The 22,850-nt window shown below is 37.0% G+C and overlaps 1 protein-coding gene across 1 annotated transcript; it reads right to left on the bottom strand.

Moving 5' to 3' along the window:
• Positions 1-1,037: 1,037 nt before the first annotated feature.
• On the bottom strand, positions 1,038-22,134 carry LOC119780082. Its single transcript, XM_038279985.1, has 5 exons — positions 21,778-22,134; positions 21,285-21,388; positions 19,217-19,316; positions 2,740-2,874; positions 1,038-1,275 (listed from the first exon to the last, which is right to left on the bottom strand). The coding sequence occupies exons 1-5, from the start codon at positions 22,045-22,047 to the stop codon at positions 1,228-1,230; spliced, it is 657 nt and encodes a 218-aa protein (XP_038135913.1). The 5' UTR covers positions 22,048-22,134; the 3' UTR covers positions 1,038-1,227.
• Between the last annotated feature and the right edge of the window lie 716 nt (positions 22,135-22,850).

Below are 22,850 nucleotides of genomic sequence, written 5' to 3'. Positions count from 1 at the left end.
TGGTGGTCACATATAGCTCTGTACTGGTGGTCACATATAGCTCTGCTGGTGGTCACATATAGCTCTGCTGGTGGTCACATATAGCTCTGCACTGGTGGTCACATATAGCTCTGCTGGTGGTCACATATAGCTCTGTACTGGTGGTCACATATAGCTCTGCTGGTGGTCACATATAGCTCTGCTGGTGGTCACATATAGCTCTGCTGGTGGTCACATATAGCTCTGCTGGTGGTCACATATAGCTCTGCTGGTGGTCACATATAGCTCTGCTGGTGGTCACATATAGCTCTGCTGGTGGTCACATATAGCTCTGCACTGGTGGTCACATATAGCTCTGCTGGTGGTCACATATAGCTCTGTACTGGTGGTCACATATAGCTCTGCTGGTGGTCACATATAGCTCTGCTGGTGGTCACATATAGCTCTGCTGGTGGTCACATATAGCTCTGCTGGTGGTCACATATAGCTCTGCTGGTGGTCACATATAGCTCTGCACTGGTGGTCACATATAGCTCTGCTGGTGGTCACATATAGCTCTGTACTGGTGGTCACATATAGCTCTGCTGGTGGTCACATATAGCTCTGCTGGTGGTCACATATAGCTCTGCTGGTGGTCACATATAGCTCTGCTGGTGGTCACATATAGCTCTGCTGGTGGTCACATATAGCTCTGCTGGTGGTCACATATAGCTCTGCTGGTGGTCACATATAGCTCTGCTGGTGGTCACATATAGCTCTGTACTGGTGGTCACATATAGCTCTGTACTGGTGGTCACATATAGCTCTGTACTGGTGGTCACATATAGCTCTGTACTGGTGGTCACATATAGCTCTGCTGGTGGTCACATATAGCTCTGCTGGTGGTCACATATAGCTCTGCTGGTGGTCACATATAGCTCTGCACTGGTGGTCACATATAGCTCTGCTGGTGGTCACATATAGCTCTGCACTGGTGGTCACATATAGCTCTGCTGGTGGTAGCTAACCCTGCTGGGACGTGTTCATTAGAAACAAAACTGACAATTTTAAAGGTTTTTCATCTGTTTAATGGATTTCTGTGACAAACAGCAGAAATCTGCTGGAAATAGCAGCAGTTAGAATCATAAAGTACTAAACAGCATCACTGATTCTGCTGTTCAGTCACAATGAAAACAATCAGGATTAAACGATCCAAACATGGAAACCAGAAACAAGCTTTTCTTCTCCTCCAAACACACTGGGGACAGGTCAATGGTTTCCAATGCTCTGCAGGTCCTCCATGGTGATGAAGACCACCTGAAAAATCAGAAAGGAGACCATAAACATTATGTAGCAGATGGTTGAAGACAGCAAAGAATGCTTCAGGCTGCATCAAGGTAGACCTGTTAGCCCTGACCAAAAACAAGAGTTTATTGGTTGGTTAAAACATCAGCTGTTTATTAACACTCTGCCCGCTGCCATTCCTGAGCAAGCTCTGCACTGCTGGCAGCCCCATCCCGCAGCTGAAACACTTTTCAGAGACGGTCCTGGCGCTTGCTGGTCTTTCTTGGGTGACTTGGAGCCTGTTTGGCAACAATGGAACCTCTCTCCTTGAAGTTCTTGATGATGCCATAGATTGTTGACTGAGGTGCAATCTCTCTAGCTGCCATTCTCTTTTAAATAAAATATTTACCACCCCTACCAGTGTTAAATATGGAAGCTAGGTCCCCCTGAAGGCGGCTGCGCCTCGGGACTTCCCTACCGGTTCTTTTCCTGGGAGCAAGTTATCTACTACTCTTAACTCAAACTAAACAGGAGTAAAAAAGTAACAGAGTTTATTCCAGAATAGGTCGTTACAGGACAGAGAAAAATGCTTCGAGCTATGCACAGCTGTGGTCTCAAAAATCACGTCCGCAAGCGTCCGGCAAAGTTTGAGCCCCTCGAACAACGTCATCACCTGCTTCTTATACCTTCTGAGTCTGTGTTGCATCATGTGGATGCTTAGCTGTCCGTATCAGAAACTGACACGCCATCCATGTCTTGAACTCCATGCAGGTTGCCTCTCTGTCTCAGGGTTACAGATACAGCAGCTCTCCTATCAGACCGGCTCCAAGATGTGCCCATATTCTGTATACTCTTAGAGACACGAAGGCTGTCCTGATTAGATGACCTCCGTACACACCACGACATCCACAATGTGAAGGAAGGCCTTCTGCTCTGTCTAATCTGACTAACAAATTAACAGTGCACATGATGTATAAATAATAAAACCTAACAAAATATAGAATTAAAGATAGGTTTTTTTTAGACTGTAAGTAATTTGCTTTTTAGCCAGAAACAACCTAACATTGAAAAAACTGCCGTCTCAATATCAAAGATGGTATTTAGTATTTTTCTTAGCATCTGTCTGGAGTTTGTAATATCATGACAACCCTAGTCTGTAGTTATTGTGTCGTTGTTTCTCCATAAAGTTGTGGTAAAGCGGAACTACAGGACAAAGCTCTGGGTTCAAAGACTCTAACCCTCTCCTGGAGAACATTAGCGGGATCCAGCTCCTTGTCCGGTCCAGATCCTGACCCAAAAAACAAATGACAGAAGACCCCAATGAAGTCCCAGAACTCACTGTAGGATAGGAGCCTCCTTCTGGCCACTGAAACTTTAGAATCTAAGAGGCATTGATGGAGAGAAAGTGGTTCTAGTTCCATAAACAGTTCCTGTCTACAGGATGACCTCAGATATGCACCAGAATGAACCCCAGGGTCTAAAATAGTGTAAACTCACATGGTCATGGTCGGGGTCAGCGTAGCCACAGACGTCGTCTGGGAAGGCAGAGCGCAGCAACATCTTGACTTCCTCAGGGTAAACGTAGGTAGGTGGGCAGTGATTCCCCTCTTTAACACCAACCCCATGACGCATCTGGAACAGGCAGAACAGAGAACGCTGAGGGAGTTCTGCTACAGGACAAACGCTGACTTCTACCAGGCAGGTCATGTTTAACTGGGGTTGGCTTGCTCTTTGCTTAAAAAATATCTCGTTTTATTCCTTCAGACAAATTAATAAAAAGTCAGAGGAGTTATTCTGAGTATTTAATACCACTATCTATCAATATGAGACCCAAACATCACCTAGAACACCCAGAGAACCAGGTGAGAAACGACAGAAACACCTGGAGGGGCGTGATCTGGACAAACAGACCCCCAGCTCTGAACCTATATTATAGTATTCAATATGAAACCTTAGTAACTTATTTAATAGTTTCCATGTTGCTTTCATATTTCCTTTGTCTCTAAGTTTCTTATTATAATAATCTTTGAATCTCTTAAAATCATTATGAGGTTATTTTTGCATGCGCTTTATTTGAAAAAAACTACTTCTGTCTGAGTTTCAGGAACTTTCAGATGCTTGAAGATGTTGGAGGTGTGGAGCATCTATTCAATTCAATTCTATTCAGTGTATTTCTATAGCTCCAATTCACATCATGTCATCTCAGGTCACTTTCCAGTTCACCAGATCATCCAGTCAGATTGATTCAAAGTTTTCTATCTAAGGAAAACCAGCTGATTGCATCGACTCATTGACTCTTCAGCAATCCCTCACACTAAGCATGCTTGTAGCGACAGTGGAGAGGAAAAACTCCCTTTGAACAGAAAGAAACCTCCAGCAGAACCAGGCTCAGTGTGAGCGGCCATCTGCTGAGGCCCACTGGGGTTCAAGGAGACAGAAGCAGACATAGAAAAAGAAGCATAGATACAAAAGGCAACTGTCAACCAGCTCCACAGGCGGCCCCGTCCAGGAAACACACAGCCAGGCAGACGAGCTCCGAGCCAGCTCCCATGTCAGAGGATGAAGAGAGCACATCCAGTTAGTCACAGTCAGAGATCAGATCAATCAGATTCTGCAGAGTGGGAGAATAGAGATACGAAAAGTGGTCCCTATGTCCTCCAGCAGTCTAAGCCTATAGCAGCACAACATCAACATCTGAGAACAAAGGACTTCCTGACATTCTAAGATGCTAATACTGGTAAACATAGCTTTTCCTAAATGGAGACCAGCACAGGTAGAGGACTGGCACATTTAGAGAAAGAGTTTCCAGTTAAACATTTTGTCTTTCTGGTGATTTTTGACCATTCAATCAAGACAAGCTAACAGGTTTAGCAGAATGTTTGGAGCTGTTGTCTATAAAGCTTAAACAAGCTTTATTTCACTAAGGATTAAACACTAATATGATATCACTGTTCAGGTGTTTCCTCATTATAATTCATTATTAAATTACTAAATCAGCTAGCTATTAGCTCGGTCAAAGACGACTTATAATCATTTAAAGGTTATTGATCTTTGATTAAGCAAATCATTCAATAAAACATTATTTGGCTAAATAATGTTTTATGCACCTCATGGATTTTCAATGGGAATTAGTTTAAAAACATTCCGGTCGCTCTAAATTAGCTTATTTGATCTCATCCTAAATTCTTCAAGATAAACTTTGATTCTCAAACTTTAAATCCAGATAAACTGTGATGTCATTGCTTCATTTTATGGCTTTCAACAATGTATCATTCCTTCCTCTTTGTTCATAGTAGTTTAGTTTAGTTGAGTTTTACTAGTTTTAGCTAAGAGTTTTTAACTAAAATCTGTTTGACTTGGATCTGATTAATTTCTGTTAATAAACTCTTATATTTTAATGGAAGTTGTGGTGAATTTATTCCATATCTGTGCAGATTTATCTGTTTGACCATGATTGGAGCTCCAATCACTCTTTCAATTGTTGTTCTAACATACAGCCAGCAGGGGGCGTGGTCATAAAACATTTATCACAGTCTAAATGTTATCTGATTAAATGACATAATACCCAGCCTTACTGGGTAGGTATTAAATTCATCATAATAAGTATCCTTTTACTGATCTAAGTCGTGTTTCACAGATTGATTTAAATCGATTCCTAAATGTACGACTTTAAATATGTTGAAATCAAACCAAAAACAGCCGATCGTAACAAAACAGTGGAAAAATGAAACGGTTAAATGTTAACCGCTGGCATTATTTAACCAACTGCTTTTAATGAAGATGAGCCAAATGCTGGTAGTTCAGAAAATTAAACATTTATTTTTTTTATTGCTGTCTGATAATACCTGCTGGTTATGTGTTAAAGATAACGTTTTCCATGTAGTTTATCTAATTAGGACGGTTCTTCTGTCAGGATGAACAGTTATCATCTTCATTATGTTCATAACAGGGATTTGGGAATGAGGGAGAACAGACAGAGCGAGTCTATGGCAGGCCATATTGACATTTATTAGAAGCGCTGTCCTGTCATCTGTTGATCTCTAAAGAACATTCTTCCTGGTCTAAACTCGTTCCTACCTGGAAAACTGCACACATAGATATCCTGAATTACATTTTTGGAAGCAAAAATTACATTTCAGGATGCTAAAACTATTATTGTACTATTAAGAATAAACGTTAAGATACCTTGAAATCTTTACAAATTTTAGGCGGCCCTTTTCACATCTACTAGCTTGACTGAATATATATTCCACATGTCTCAAATGCATTTCTTCTGAGTCAAAATGAACATCTAAAAAAGAACTCTAATGAGGATAGACTCTAATTTCAGATCTCTATAATAGAGTTACAGCTAGATAAGAATTGGATTACAGAGATCTGAAATTCATTTTTAGACTAAAGTGTTTACATTAGATGTGAGTGATGTCATTTCAGTTATCTGAAAGTAACGGCCCAATGAACAAGCTGCGTGAAGCTGACACCCCACCCACGTCAAAAAACTCTGCAAATAGACTGAATGGTTAGTGCAACGTTAGTGCAGATTTGTGCAGAAAAAAATATTGTTTGTGCTACTTTTCTTTAAGAGATATTAAAGATTATTTCTTAGGTCATCCAGAGGTCACCATCCCCCCATTAAACTCCAATTTGAACGAAACTGGTCTCCTTTTTTAGTGCTTCTTTGTGCTGATTTGTGCCGTTAAAACGGTCATTTGTGCTATTTTAGTTTTTAAGTTATAATCATTTTAATTTTTGGCTGATGACGTCACCATCCCCCCATTAAACTCCGATTTGATCCAAAGTGGTCTCCTTTTTAGTGCTTCTTTGTGCTGGTTTGTGCCGTTAAAACCAACTGTGTGCTGCTTGCATGTCCGATTCAAACTATATTCTCTATACTTGCAGGTGATGATCACAACCGACTACATTTATTACACATCTACAACTAATTTCACCTGCTGCTGTTTTTTTTTCAGGCCGCTTTTTATCCTGTAAATTCAGTCAGTAATTTAGTCTGGGACTAAAGTAAATTATATCTCACTGCCAACACTGGAAAGAAGGGAAGTCTTTTTAAAATGTTTCTACTGATAAATCAGAGTCATTATTATGAAGATTACCGAGCCTGTTTGTCCCCTTCTTGTTAGATTATTTATATATTCATGCTATTGGCAAAGATCTCTAGGGAAACGTGTTTTTATTGTTATTTTATTTTTTTTTTTTTTGTACTTTCCACTGTTATAAGAATACTTATTTTCTACAGTGGCTTGGTTGCCCCATGCTGGAAAGGAAAGTATTTATTCAACAACAGCAGTTGTTGTCCGCTGTCAGAACGCCTTGGTGGAAGAAGATGTGGCCAGATGCACCGTTTGGTCTAACCACTGTTCTCAAGAAAGCAGTTAATTTCATATATTTGTTTTATATTGCAAGTTGTTTTAGCTGTTATTGTAAAATGTGTTTTATATTGTTTTGTATTCCCTAATAAAGATTGATTGCAGCGAGATTTATTGTGCCTCATTTAAAGAACTTTGCTTTAGATAGCAATGTCAACAAAGCCACCAATATATTAACCTTTCTCCACAGAAATGCAATATTGTCGTCTCACAAATGGAGAGGGGGACACACCAGCCTGAGCCTGCACATGATCTAATCCTCACATTCTGCAACAGTTATATACTTATACAAACTTCTACAAATATTTTACCTGTTACTTATATTCCTTTATTATTATTCTAATATTGTAACTGTGATTTCTTTTAAGGTGGTTTTGATAGTCGTATTCACATTGTTGACCCCTATTTTCCGCACATTGAGCAGCAAACTGGTTTAAAAAGATAACTGAGATGCGCCAGAAGGATGAAGTTAGAAGTGCACAGCGCGTAGGCAATATAGTGTCATTTCAATTAACCAACTTCTTTATGCTTAAATAAAATGCATCAAGCTTTAATTTGTAACTTATGACATTAAATGTAAGAGTTATTAAAACGGCATTGACCGTTTGGCAAATTTGAAGTCCTCACAAGACTTTACAGGGAGTGTGTGTAACTGATGACTTACATGTCATCAGTTACACACTTGAAACATCCACTAACATGCAGAGGTGACTCTAACTAACTTAGACGAGACTCCTTTGCTTTGCTGCTGACTTGTTCACTTCCGCAGCTCTCTAATAGGGGGATGGCGACGTCCCCGGCCTAAATTTTTATTTATTATATCTTAAAAACTAAAATAGCACAAATGGCCGTTTTAACGGCACAAATCAGCACAAATGAAGCACTAAAAAAGGAGACCACTTTGGTTCAAATTGGAGTTTAATGGGGGGATGGTGACCTCTGGATGACCTAAGAAATAATCTTTAATATCTCTTAAACAAAAGTAGCACAAACAATTTTTTTTTCTGCACAAATCTGCACTAACGTTGCACTAACCATTCGGTCTATTTGCAGAGTTTTTTGACGTGGGTGGGGTGTCAGCTTCACGCAGCTCAATGAGCATGATATCCAAACCAATATATGTTAAAATGGCCGCCTAGAATAAGTCAAGTTATAGATGTCTGAAATATAGTTCTGACCAATACAAATCTGATTCCTGAATACTTGGTTTGATTTCTGCTGGTAGAAATGTAATTAGTGAAATCTAAAATAGAATTCTGGCTAGGAGTGATGTCATTGGGACTAGGTAGAATGCTTCAGTTCTATCTATAATAGAAATGTGACTAGGTAGAATGCTTTAGTGCTATCTATAATAGAAATGTGACTAGGTAGAATGCTTTAGTGCTATCTATAACAGAAATGTGACTAGGTAGAATGCTTTAGTGCTATCTATAACAGAAATGTGACTAGGTAGAATGCTTTAGTGCTATCTATAACAGAAATGTGACTAGGTAGAATGCTTTAGTGCTATCTATAACAGAAATGTGACTAGGTAGAATGCTTTAGTGCTATCTATAACAGAAATGTGACTAGGTAGAATGCTTTAGTGCTATCTATAACAGAAATGTGACTAGGTAGAATGCTTTAGTGCTATCTATAACAGAAATGTGACTAGGTAGAATGCTTTAGTGCTATCTATAACAGAAATGTGACTAGGTAGAATGCTTTAGTTCTATCTATAACAGAAATGTGACTAGGTAGAATGCTTTAGTGCTATCTATAACAGAAATGTGACTAGGTAGAATGCTTTAGTTCTATCTATAATAGAAATGTGACTAGGTAGAATGCTTTAGTTCTATCTATAACAGAAATGTGACTAGGTAGAATGCTTTAGAGCTATCTATAATAGAAATGTGACTAGGTAGAATGCTTTAGAGCCATCTATAACAGAAATATGACTAGGTAGAATGCTTTAGTTCTATCTATAATAGAAATGTGACTAGGTAGAATGCTTTAGTGCTATCTATAACAGAAATATGACTAGGTAGAATGCTTTAGTTCTATCTATAATAGAAATGTGACTAGGTAGAATGCTTTAGTTCTATCTATAATAGAAATGTGACTAGGTAGAATGCTTTAGAGCTATCTATAACAGAAATGTGACTAGGTAGAATGCTTCAGTTCTATCTATAATAGAAATGTGACTAGGTAGAATGCTTAAGTTCTATCTATAATAGAAATGTGACTAGGTAGAATGCTTTAGTGCTATCTATAACAGAAATATGACTAGGTAGAATGCTTTAGTTCTATCTATAATAGAAATGTGACTAGGTAGAATGCTTTAGTTCTATCTATAATAGAAATGTGACTAGGTAGAATGCTTTAGAGCTATCTATAACAGAAATGTGACTAGGTAGAATGCTTCAGTTCTATCTATAATAGAAATGTGACTAGGTAGAATGCTTAAGTTCTATCTATAATAGAAATGTGACTAGGTAGAATGCTTTAGTGCTATCTATAACAGAAATGTGACTAGGTAGAATGCTTTAGTGCTATCTATAACAGAAATGTGACTAGGTAGAATGCTTTAGTTCTATCTATAACAGAAATGTGACTAGGTAGAATGCTTTAGTGCTATCTATAACAGAAATGTGACTAGATAGAATGCTTTAGTGCTATCTATAACAGAAATTTGACTAGGTAGAATGCTTTAGTTCTATCTATAACAGAAATGTGACTAGATGGAATGCTTTAGTGCTATCTATAACAGAAATGTGACTAGGTAGAATGCTTTAGTTCTATCTATAACAGAAATGTGACTAGGTAGAATGCTTTAGTTCTATCTATAACAGAAATGTGACTAGGTAGAATGCTTCAGTTCTATCTATAACAGAAATGTGACTAGGTAGAATGCTTTAGTGCTATCTATAACAGAAACGTGACTAGGTAGAATGCTTTAGTTCTATCTATAACAGAAATGTGACTAGGTAGAATGCTTTAGTGCTATCTATAACAGAAACGTGACTAGGTAGAATGCTTTAGTTCTATCTATAACAGAAATGTGACTAGATGGAATGCTTTAGTGCTATCTATAACAGAAATGTGACTAGGTAGAATGCTTTAGTTCTATCTATAATAGAAATGTGACTAGATAGAATGCTTTAGTGCTATCTATAACAGAAATGTGACTAGGTAGAATGCTTTAGTTCTATCTATAATAGAAATGTGACTAGGTAGAATGCTTTAGTTCTATCTATAACAGAAATGTGACTAGGTAGAATGCTTTAGTTCTATCTATAACAGAAATGTGACTAGGTAGAATGCTTTAGTGCTATCTCTAACAGAAATGTGACTAGGTAGAATGCTTTAGTTCTATCTATAATAGAAATGTGACTAGGTAGAATGCTTTAGTTCTATCTATAATAGAAATGTGACTAGGTAGAATGCTTTAGTTCTATCTATAACAGAAATGTGACTAGGTAGAATGCTTTAGTGCTATCTATAACAGAAATGTGACTAGGTAGAATGCTTTAGTTCTATCTATAATAGAAACGTGACTAGGTAGACCGCTTTAGTGCTATCTATAATAGAAATGTGACTAGGTAGAATGCTTTAGTTCTATCTATAATAGAAATGTGACTAGGTAGACCACTTTAGTGCTATCTATAATAGAAATGTGACTAGGTAGAATGCTTTAGTTCTATCTATAATAGAAATGTGACTAGGTAGACCGCTTTAGTGCTATCCATAATAGAAATGTGACTAGGTAGACCGCTTTAGTGCTATCTATAATAGAAATGTGACTAGGTAGAATGCTTTAGTTCTATCTATAATAGAAATGTGACTAGGTAGACCGCTTTAGTGCTATCTATAATAGAAATGTGACTAGGTAGAATGCTTTAGTTCTATCTATAACAGAAATGTGACTAGGTAGAATGCTTTAGTTCTATCTATAACAGAAATGTGACTAGATAGAATGCTTTAGTTCTATCTATAATAGAAATGTGACTAGGTAGACCACTTTAGTGCTATCTATAATAGAAATGTGACTAGGTAGAATGCTTTAGTTCTATCTATAATAGAAATGTGACTAGGTAGACCGCTTTAGTGCTATCTATAATAGAAATGTGACTAGGTAGACCGCTTTAGTGCTATCTATAATAGAAATGTGACTAGGTAGAATGCTTTAGTTCTATCTATAATAGAAATGTGACTAGGTAGACCGCTTTAGTGCTATCTATAATAGAAATGTGACTAGGTAGAATGCTTTAGTTCTATCTATAACAGAAATGTGACTAGGTAGAATGCTTTAGTTCTATCTATAACAGAAATGTGACTAGGTAGAATGCTTTAGTTCTATCTATAATAGAAATGTGACTAGGTAGACCGCTTTAGTGCTATCTATAATAGAAATGTGACTAGGTAGAATGCTTTAGTTCTATCTATAACAGAAATGTGACTAAGTAGAATGCTTTAGTTCTATTGTTGTGATTCTATAGTTAAATTCTATTCCCAGCCCGCTGGGAATTTATGTTTCTGATACTGTAAGATGTTTATTGCCCTCCCCTGTAGGGGTGGTGAAATATCTTATTTAATCAGATATTATTTCAGCTGTTATATACTGTTTATGACACACAGTCCTACTAACTGTGTGTTAGAACAATAGATGAAAGAGTGATTCGAGCACTAATCATGGTCAAACAGTCATTTCTGCACATACATGGAATAAATTCACCACAACTTCTGTTCAAAATATAAGATTTTATTAACAAAAATCATTCAGCTCCAAGTCAAACATATTTCAGTTTAACACTCTCAACTAAGACTAGTAAAACTCAACTAAACTAAACTAACTACTATGTACAAAGAGGAAGGGGAAAACGGTTGAAAAACATATTACAGTTTAAGATGGATTCTGTGTTTGAAACCAATGTTTATCTGGAATAATTTGGAATGTGATCAAATTAGCTTTTCACTAATTTTAAAGAAATTGGAATGTTTTCAGACCAATTCACAATGCAAATCCATGAGGTGAATAAAACATTATTTGGCTAACTAATGTTCTATTGAATGATTTGCTTAATCAAGAACCAATAACCTTTAGCTAAATGATTCTTTACCCTCTTTGAAATAGCTAGCAGCGAATAGACATCGGGATTCCACTAAATGACTCTTGGTCATACTTGGCAATGGAAATGTAATGAGCATTTGAGGAACACATGAACACTAATGTTCTATCAGTGTTAAATCCTTAGTGAATAAAGCTTGTCTAAGCTTTAGCAACAGCTCAACACATATTCCTGTAGCATAGCGTAGCATGCAGTCCATTCTTTAGCATCAATTAGCGTTGTCTTTACTCAGCAGTAAACACACGATATGATTAGCATCATCAAAAGACATATTGCTTTTCCTGTCCCTAATCATGCCAGACCTGCAAACCTTTTTTCCATGTCCATTTGGAAAGCTTGAGTTTCATCCAGTTTTGCAGCTCTGCAGTCAGGGACTCATTGTCTCAGTCTCACAGCAGGGGTCCTCTCAGTCTCACACCAGGGCATGCTCCTCATCCAGTTTGGCTCTGTAAGTTCTGAAACTCAAGAGAAATGTGTTGCAAAAGTTCTGTTTGCAGCAGTTAGGTTCTGAAGAGTTCTGACTCATCCTTGATGGTTCTGGGGATCTGGTTCCCCTGGGGCCTGCATCTCCACTGTGGGCCACAGTGGGCCCCAGCTTTGAGAGCAGGAGCAGAAGCAGGCTGGATCAGACGAGGGAGAAAAAGTGAAGAGGCCAAAAGAGGAAGAATCCTGTGTGCTCTGTGGTTTTGTTCTGTTCTCACAGGGAGGGGGGTAGGTTTTCACACCTCTGTGACTTCCATGTGACTGCTTGTGGCTGCTTTGGCTGAAAAAGGGGGGCTGCAGAAGTCCCCCAGCTGTTATTCACCAAAGCTGCGTTTTCTTCTCTGGTCATCCTATCAGGATGAAATATGGACACTGCTTCCCAATGTCCAAAAAGTATGATCATGGCAAATGGCATAACACTATCTATAATAGAAATGTGACTAGGTAGAATGCTTTAGTGCTATCTATAATAGAAATGTGACTAGGTAGAATGCTTTAGTGCTATCTATAATAGAAATGTGACTAGGTAGAATGCTTTAGTGCTATCTATAATAGAAATGTGACTAGGTAGAATGCTTTAGTGCTATCTATAATAGAAATGTGACTAGGTAGAATGCTTTAGTGCTATCTATAATAGAAATGTGACTAGGTAGAATGCTTTAGTGCTATCTATAATAGAAATGTGACTAGGTAGAATGCTTTAGTGCTATCTATAATAGAAATGTGACTAGGTAGAATGCTTTAGTTCTATCTATAATAGAAATGTGACTAGGTAGAATGCTTTAGTGCTATCTATAATAGAAATGTGACTAGGTAGAATGCTTTAGTGCTATCTATAATAGAAATGTGACTAGGTAGAATGCTTTAGTGCTATCTATAATAGAAATGTGACTAGGTAGAATGCTTTAGTGCTATCTATAATAGAAATGTGACTAGGTAGAATGCTTTAGTGCTATCTATAATAGAAATGTGACTAGGTAGAATGCTTTAGTGCTATCTATAATAGAAATGTGACTAGGTAGAATGCTTTAGTGCTATCTATAATAGAAATGTGACTAGGTAGAATGCTTTAGTGCTATCTATAATAGAAATGTGACTAGGTAGAATGCTTTAGTGCTATCTATAATAGAAATGTGACTAGGTAGAATGCTTTAGTGCTATCTATAATAGAAATGTGACTAGGTAGAATGCTTTAGTGCTATCTATAATAGAAATGTGACTAGGTAGAATGCTTTAGTGCTATCTATAATAGAAATGTGACTAGGTAGAATGCTTTAGTGCTATCTATAATAGAAATGTGACTAGGTAGAATGCTTTAGTGCTATCTATAATAGAAATGTGACTAGGTAGAATGCTTTAGTGCTATCTATAATAGAAATGTGACTAGGTAGAATGCTTTAGTGCTATCTATAATAGAAATGTGACTAGGTAGAATGCTTTAGTGCTATCTATAATAGAAATGTGACTAGGTAGAATGCTTTAGTGCTATCTATAATAGAAATGTGACTAGGTAGAATGCTTTAGTGCTATCTATAATAGAAATGTGACTAGGTAGAATGCTTTAGTGCTATCTATAATAGAAATGTGACTAGGTAGAATGCTTTAGTGCTATCTATAATAGAAATGTGACTAGGTAGAATGCTTTAGTGCTATCTATAATAGAAATGTGACTAGGTAGAATGCTTTAGTGCTATCTATAATAGAAATGTGACTAGGTAGAATGCTTTAGTGCTATCTATAATAGAAATGTGACTAGGTAGAATGCTTTAGTGCTATCTATAATAGAAATGTGACTAGGTAGAATGCTTTAGTGCTATCTATAATAGAAATGTGACTAGGTAGAATGCTTTAGTGCTATCTATAATAGAAATGTGACTAGGTAGAATGCTTTAGTGCTATCTATAATAGAAATGTGACTAGGTAGAATGCTTTAGTGCTATCTATAATAGAAATGTGACTAGGTAGAATGCTTTAGTGCTATCTATAATAGAAATGTGACTAGGTAGAATGCTTTAGTGCTATCTATAATAGAAATGTGACTAGGTAGAATGCTTTAGTGCTATCTATAATAGAAATGTGACTAGGTAGAATGCTTTAGTGCTATCTATAATAGAAATGTGACTAGGTAGAATGCTTTAGTGCTATCTATAATAGAAATGTGACTAGGTAGAATGCTTTAGTGCTATCTATAATAGAAATGTGACTAGGTAGAATGCTTTAGTGCTATCTATAATAGAAATGTGACTAGGTAGAATGCTTTAGTGCTATCTATAATAGAAATGTGACTAGGTAGAATGCTTTAGTGCTATCTATAATAGAAATGTGACTAGGTAGAATGCTTTAGTGCTATCTATAATAGAAATGTGACTAGGTAGAATGCTTTAGTGCTATCTATAATAGAAATGTGACTAGGTAGAATGCTTTAGTGCTATCTATAATAGAAATGTGACTAGGTAGAATGCTTTAGTGCTATCTATAATAGAAATGTGACTAGGTAGAATGCTTTAGTGCTATCTATGATAGAAATGTGACTAGGTAGAATGCTTTAGTGCTATCTATAATAGAAATGTGACTAGGTAGAATGCTTTAGTGCTATCTATAATAGAAATGTGACTAGGTAGAATGCTTTAGTGCTATCTATAATAGAAATGTGACTAGGTAGAATGCTTTAGTGCTATCTATAATAGAAATGTGACTAGGTAGAATGCTTTAGTGCTATCTATAATAGAAATGTGACTAGGTAGAATGCTTTAGTGCTATCTATAATAGAAATGTGACTAGGTAGAATGCTTTAGTGCTATCTATAATAGAAATGTGACTAGGTAGAATGCTTTAGTGCTATCTATAATAGAAATGTGACTAGGTAGAATGCTTTAGTGCTATCTATAATAGAAATGTGACTAGGTAGAATGCTTTAGTGCTATCTATGATAGAAATGTGACTAGGTAGAATGCTTTAGTGCTATCTATGATAGAAATGTGACTAGGTAGAATGCTTTAGTGCTATCTATAATAGAAATGTGACTAGGTAGAATGCTTTAGTGCTATCTATAATAGAAATGTGACTAGGTAGAATGCTTTAGTGCTATCTATAATAGAAATGTGACTAGGTAGAATGCTTTAGTGCTATCTATAATAGAAATGTGACTAGGTAGAATGCTTTAGTGCTATCTATAATAGAAATGTGACTAGGTAGAATGCTTTAGTGCTATCTATAATAGAAATGTGACTAGGTAGAATGCTTTAGTGCTATCTATAATAGAAATGTGACTAGGTAGAATGCTTTAGTGCTATCTATAATAGAAATGTGACTAGGTAGAATGCTTTAGTGCTATCTATAATAGAAATGTGACTAGGTAGAATGCTTTAGTGCTATCTATAATAGAAATGTGACTAGGTAGAATGCTTTAGTGCTATCTATAATAGAAATGTGACTAGGTAGAATGCTTTAGTGCTATCTATAATAGAAATGTGACTAGGTAGAATGCTTTAGTGCTATCTATAATAGAAATGTGACTAGGTAGAATGCTTTAGTGCTATCTATAATAGAAATGTGACTAGGTAGAATGCTTTAGTGCTATCTATAATAGAAATGTGACTAGGTAGAATGCTTTAGTGCTATCTATAATAGAAATGTGACTAGGTAGAATGCTTTAGTGCTATCTATAATAGAAATGTGACTAGGTAGAATGCTTTAGTGCTATCTATAATAGAAATGTGACTAGGTAGAATGCTTTAGTGCTATCTATAATAGAAATGTGACTAGGTAGAATGCTTTAGTGCTATCTATAATAGAAATGTGACTAGGTAGAATGCTTTAGTGCTATCTATAATAGAAATGTGACTAGGTAGAATGCTTTAGTGCTATCTATAATAGAAATGTGACTAGGTAGAATGCTTTAGTGCTATCTATAATAGAAATGTGACTAGGTAGAATGCTTTAGTGCTATCTATAATAGAAATGTGACTAGGTAGAATGCTTTAGTGCTATCTATAATAGAAATGTGACTAGGTAGAATGCTTTAGTGCTATCTATAATAGAAATGTGACTAGGTAGAATGCTTTAGTGCTATCTATAATAGAAATGTGACTAGGTAGAATGCTTTAGTGCTATCTATAATAGAAATGTGACTAGGTAGAATGCTTTAGTGCTATCTATAATAGAAATGTGACTAGGTAGAATGCTTTAGTGCTATCTATAATAGAAATGTGACTAGGTAGAATGCTTTAGTGCTATCTATAATAGAAATGTGACTAGGTAGAATGCTTTAGTGCTATCTATAATAGAAATGTGACTAGGTAGAATGCTTTAGTGCTATCTATAATAGAAATGTGACTAGGTAGAATGCTTTAGTGCTATCTATAATAGAAATGTGACTAGGTAGAATGCTTTAGTGCTATCTATAATAGAAATGTGACTAGGTAGAATGCTTTAGTGCTATCTATAATAGAAATGTGACTAGGTAGAATGCTTTAGTGCTATCTATAATAGAAATGTGACTAGGTAGAATGCTTTAGTGCTATCTATAATAGAAATGTGACTAGGTAGAATGCTTTAGTGCTATCTATAATAGAAATGTGACTAGGTAGAATGCTTTAGTGCTATCTATAATAGAAATGTGACTAGGTAGAATGCTTTAGTGCTATCTATAATAGAAATGTGACTAGGTAGAATGCTTTAGTGCTATCTATAATAGAAATGTGACTAGGTAGAATGCTTTAGTGCTATCTATAATAGAAATGTGACTAGGTAGAATGCTTTAGTGCTATCTATAATAGAAATGTGACTAGGTAGAATGCTTTAGTGCTATCTATAATAGAAATGTGACTAGGTAGAATGCTTTAGTGCTATCTATAATAGAAATGTGACTAGGTAGAATGCTTTAGTGCTATCTATAATAGAAATGTGACTAGGTAGAATGCTTTAGTGCTATCTATAATAGAAATGTGACTAGGTAGAATGCTTTAGTGCTATCTATAATAGAAATGTGACTAGGTAGAATGCTTTAGTGCTATCTATAATAGAAATGTGACTAGGTAGAATGCTTTAGTGCTATCTATAATAGAAATGTGACTAGGTAGAATGCTTTAGTGCTATCTATAATAGAAATGTGACTAGGTAGAATGCTTTAGTGCTATCTATAATAGAAATGTGACTAGGTAGAATGCTTTAGTGCTATCTATAATAGAAATGTGACTAGGTAGAATGCTTTAGTGCTATCTATAATAGAAATGTGACTAGGTAGAATGCTTTAGTGCTATCTATAATAGAAATGTGACTAGGTAGAATGCTTTAGTGCTATCTATAATAGAAATGTGACTAGGTAGAATGCTTTAGTGCTATCTATAATAGAAATGTGACTAGGTAGAATGCTTTAGTGCTATCTATAATAGAAATGTGACTAGGTAGAATGCTTTAGTGCTATCTATAATAGAAATGTGACTAGGTAGAATGCTTTAGTGCTATCTATAATAGAAATGTGACTAGGTAGAATGCTTTAGTTCTATCTATAATAGAAATGTGACTAGGTAGAATGCTTTAGTGCTATCTATAATAGAAATGTGACTAGGTAGAATGCTTTAGTGCTATCTATAATAGAAATGTGACTAGGTAGAATGCTTTAGTTCTATCTATAATAGAAATGTGACTAGGTAGAATGCTTTAGTTCTATCTATAATAGAAATGTGACTAGGTAGAATGCTTTAGTGCTATCTATAATAGAAATGTGACTAGGTAGAATGCTTTAGTGCTATCTATAATAGAAATGTGACTAGGTAGAATGCTTTAGTGCTATCTATAATAGAAATGTGACTAGGTAGAATGCTTTAGTGCTATCTATAATAGAAATGTGACTAGGTAGAATGCTTTAGTGCTATCTATAATAGAAATGTGACTAGGTAGAATGCTTTAGTGCTATCTATAATAGAAATGTGACTAGGTAGAATGCTTTAGTTCTATCTATAATAGAAATGTGACTAGGTAGAATGCTTTAGTGCTATCTATAATAGAAATGTGACTAGGTAGAATGCTTTAGTGCTATCTATAATAGAAATGTGACTAGGTAGAATGCTTTAGTTCTATCTATAATAGAAATGTGACTAGGTAGAATGCTTTAGTGCTATCTATAATAGAAATGTGACTAGGTAGAATGCTTTAGTTCTATCTATAATAGAAATGTGACTAGGTAGAATGCTTTAGTGCTATCTATAATAGAAATGTGACTAGGTAGAATGCTTTAGTGCTATCTATAATAGAAATGTGACTAGGTAGAATGCTTTAGTTCTATCTATAATAGAAATGTGACTAGGTAGACTGCCTATTTTATGTTAATACGAAGCCTCATTCTTTTCAAAATATCTAAAACTGCATTTTATGTAATCATTATTAAAATGTAGATATCTGAAATTACAATTAAAGTTGTTATAAAGTATAAAATAAGTAGTTTACATCTATAATTATATTTCTACTAGCAGAAATATATTTTTGATGTCAAGAATTGAAGGGGCTCTTCTGCCAGGCCAACAAGGCTGGTGGAGGGGGTTACAGGTGAATAGAAGACCTCGTCTATTATCCAGGCCAACAATTCCCTCTAACGACCCCCCTTTCAGAGACATAGACAGGTATGGGGCATTGCAGGCTAACAAAGAAGCCAAACGACCCCCATTCCAAAGGGGGGGACCCGTTCATCCATTTCTATTTGCATGTTTTCTAAACTTGTCTCGTCTTCAAACTTGGAAACAAAGTCCAGTGGATTGTTTTTAATTGTTTTCGAACGCTAAAGCTAAACGCGTTTTAGCATGACATCATCAGGTTATTGGAAGAGCTTATCTCAGTTATTTTAGATTCACTGATATGGATAATCTGCTGCCTACACCCATTCTTCTATTAGTCCTGGTGACGCCTTCACTGAGCAGACATATAAAGCCGGACAGACTGCCCAGTATAACAGATATCCCTCTACTGTGACTGCCTGCAGGACGCCGAGTCGTTTCCACCTACCAGTCTCCTCTGCATGAGGCGGTAGACCTTCTTACGTCGAGCGTGGTCACTTCTGAGGCGCTGAGCAGCGCAGAGAAGAGATGCAATCCACACAGGAAGTCTGAACCAAGAGGACCAAATCAAAACAGCTCAAATCCACTTTATCACAACAGCCATCATTGATATCACTGAAATATTACAGTTTCTGATATTAAATCTGATAATTCCACATTCATTTAGTATTAGAGAAGTTTGTGTTATTCTATTTCTGTGTGAGCAAACCTATTAAATCCTTTAATAACCCATTTTCTACAATACAGACAGACTGGCCTTGTATTGAAAAGACTGTAATATATATAGAACAACTTTATTTGAATTCATTTATTGTCATTCAGAATAGCAGTAAAGACTGATATCACTGCACAACACCATGGTTACCAGTGGAGTACCACAGGGATCAGTGCTAGGACCAATTCTCTTTACTTTATACATGCTCCCAATCGGTAGAATTATTAGACAGCATGGGATTAATTTCCACTGTTATGCTGATGATACCCAGCTATATCTGTCTATAATACAGATGAAGCTAACCCATTACATAGATTACAGGCATGTCTGAAGACATAAAAACCTGGATGACTCTTAACTTTCTGCTTCTGAATGCAGACAAAACAGAAGTTATAGTCTTTGGACCAGAGTCTCTGAAAAAGAAGCTGATTAGTCAGTCACTTCATTTGGATGGGATTAAACTGATTTCAGATAATAAAATAAAAATTTTGGTGTTGTTTTTGATCAGGACCTGTCATTTAAATCCCAGATCAAAGATGTTTCTAGAATTTCCTTCTTTCATCTGAGGAATATTGCTAAAATGAGCAATCTCCTGTCCAGGGGTGATGCTGAGAAACTAGTCCATGCATTTGTTACTTCAAGGCTGGACTATTGTAATTCTTTACTATCAGGAAGTCCACAAACTGTAGTTAAAAGCCTTCAGCTGATCCAAAATGCTGCAGCCAGAGTTCTAATGAAAATGAAAAAGAGAGATCATATCTCGCCTATCCTGGCTTCTCTTCATTGGCTTCCTGTTAAATCCAGAATAGAATTTAAAATCCTCCTTCTCACATATAAAGCCTTAAATGGCCAAGCTCCATCTTATATCAGAGATCTGATTGTTCCTTATGTTCCTAACAGAGCACTTCGCTCTCAATCTGCAGGTTTACTAGTGGTTCCTAGAATTTCTAAAAGTAGAATGGGAGGCAGATCTTTTAGTTCTCAGGCTCCTCTCCTGTGGAACCAACTACCAGTTTTAGTCCGTGAGGCAGACACCCTGTCTACTTTTAAGGCTAGGCTTAAAACTTTCCTTTTTGATAAAGCTTCTAGTTAGAGTGGCTCAGGTTATCCTGATCTATCTCTATAGTTCTGCTGCTATAGGCTTAGACTGCTGGAGGACATAGGGACCCCTTTTTCATCATTCTGCTTCATTCTATCTCTATTCTCCCACTCTGCAGAATCTGTTAGTTCAATCTCTAACGTTCTGCTCTCTCTGCTTTTTCTCATAGTAGCTTCATCTGGTCTGTTCCTGTTTGGCTGTGACTCCATCCTGGAAGGGACCTCTGATCGGTGCCCCAAGCCAACATCTTTGACTTTTCCTTCTGTACATGATACAGATACATCTTATTTTCCTGGTTTAATCTTATCCCTCAACCAGCAAACTAATAGAAATGGTTCAGCTGATTAAAGGTGAAACATCTGGTTTGATTCCATGGCCTTTTAAACAGGCCTAAATACTAAACCCAGGTTAATGCATCTTTTATAACTGTACTAAATCAGGATAATGATCAACTATAGTTGGTTTGTATGTCTCCAGTGGACCAGTGGCCCCATATATAGATAAAGATGGATGGGTGATAACTGCTACCTGTTATTAGCTATTTCATCTTATGCAGGAAATAACATTTGAAAAATCCCTGATAGATGTTAACAGACCGTCTAAATGTTTCTGGACCTCTGCATCTGGTTATCTATACAGTCAATAAATGCTAGTACACTGTCCAGCCATAGCACAGATGGATAAATGAAACATTTCACTCACCCAAAGGAGAGGCAGAGGTCAACATAGGCCTCCATCAGCAGGTGGAGGCAGAGCTGCAACACCTGCAAGCTAGAAACCACAGAGGACTGAAGGATCGACCAGACCTGCAGGGAGACAGAAAACCTGCTAAACCGTTTATTGTTCCTGCATAATCTCAGTAGTTCTAATCCTCACATGATGCATCAATTATTGTATTTCCTGCTCGCTCTCACTCGCATAAAAAAAAAAAAACTCCTCCTCCCGTAGTTTAAAATCCAGGATCATTGATCAGACTCGCGCGCATCAGTGAACAACTATCGCTATCAGAGAGACTCCTGAACTTCTGGGAGACTTTGATGTCTGCCTTAGTAGACCCAGACCTGGACCAGTTACTGGGAACCAGTCTGGTTCCTGCACAGCGCCTCGCTGGAACCAGTTTGCTCAGAGAAAAAAGCTGATTTATTTCTGCTCTGGTTCGGTTCGGTTCGGTCTGATTAACCCAGCCTAAACTCACCTGGTGTTGTTCAGCAGAGCTGCGGTACCCGACCTGACCGCTAGAGGTCAGTGTTTCCTCAGGAAGGGACTGCTGGTTCCTTCCAGAACCAGAACCTGCATGAAGGCTGCAGCCTGATCCTGAGTCAGAGGGTCTGGATCGGGAAATTATACACCTCAGCATGAAGCAGCTTATTAAAGGAAATAACAGGCAGGGATTGCTGCGGAGCCATGGAAAGTACTGCAGGTTAGATCTATAACATGTAGAATGATAGAGACATTCATCCTCCATGTGTTCCACTGCGACCTGCTCAGCATAAAGAAACACACTGATGGACAATTAGAGATAAAGCCACAGATAATCTGTCCTGTTCCTCCATCACAGGCTGAAGGGCGGGAAAACTGAAAAAGAGAAAGTTAGGAAAAAAGAGGAGGAAAGTTTATTTAAAAAAATATATAGATACACATTTATACAGACTTCTAAAGTGTTGTAATTCAGTGGCAGCTGGTGAAAAATATTTTTGGTGGGGCTGATATAGCCTAGTGTATGTCTCCAACTAATCCAGAATAAGAATTCAAATAAACAATTGGACAATACATACAATTTAACAGTAATGATTTAATTTACGATATAATAACAGTAACAGTGATGATTTGGGTCACTGTGACGGGGTTCTTTGGCCTTCAAGAATCCAGTCTCAGTCGGGTTACCGGTGTTGGTGATTTATTGTGCTCAAAAACTCAAAACAGGGTGCAAAAGAAACTAAACATTTACAAGATCCTCTGGGCCTCAGCCTCCCTCCAGTTACCAGCAATGGAACAAAGAAATAGAAAACAAAAATGGCCGCTCTTCTTCCCACAGCCCTCATTAAATAGTTTAATTGTTGGGATCTGGAGATCTGCCTCCTTTCTCCAGCAGAGAGCGCCCTGGGTCTCCTGAGATGAAGCCACCTACACACCTGAGGCTGATTCACCTGATTAGGAGACCAACTATTTAAGCAGCGGCCAGACCTCTCTTCAGTGTTGGAGTGTTGCATCTAACAGCACTTCTGTTTTTTCTGGATCTCTAGAGCCCAGTACCAGACCAAGGATTAA

The sequence above is a fragment of the Cyprinodon tularosa genome, unplaced genomic scaffold (genome assembly GCF_016077235.1).
Source record: "Cyprinodon tularosa strain WSP-4 unplaced genomic scaffold, ASM1607723v1 ctg1022, whole genome shotgun sequence".
Taxonomy (NCBI): Eukaryota; Metazoa; Chordata; class Actinopteri; order Cyprinodontiformes; family Cyprinodontidae; genus Cyprinodon; species Cyprinodon tularosa.
The sequence above is the reverse complement of the archived record's forward strand: the minus strand, read 5'-3'. Positions and strand labels throughout refer to the sequence as shown.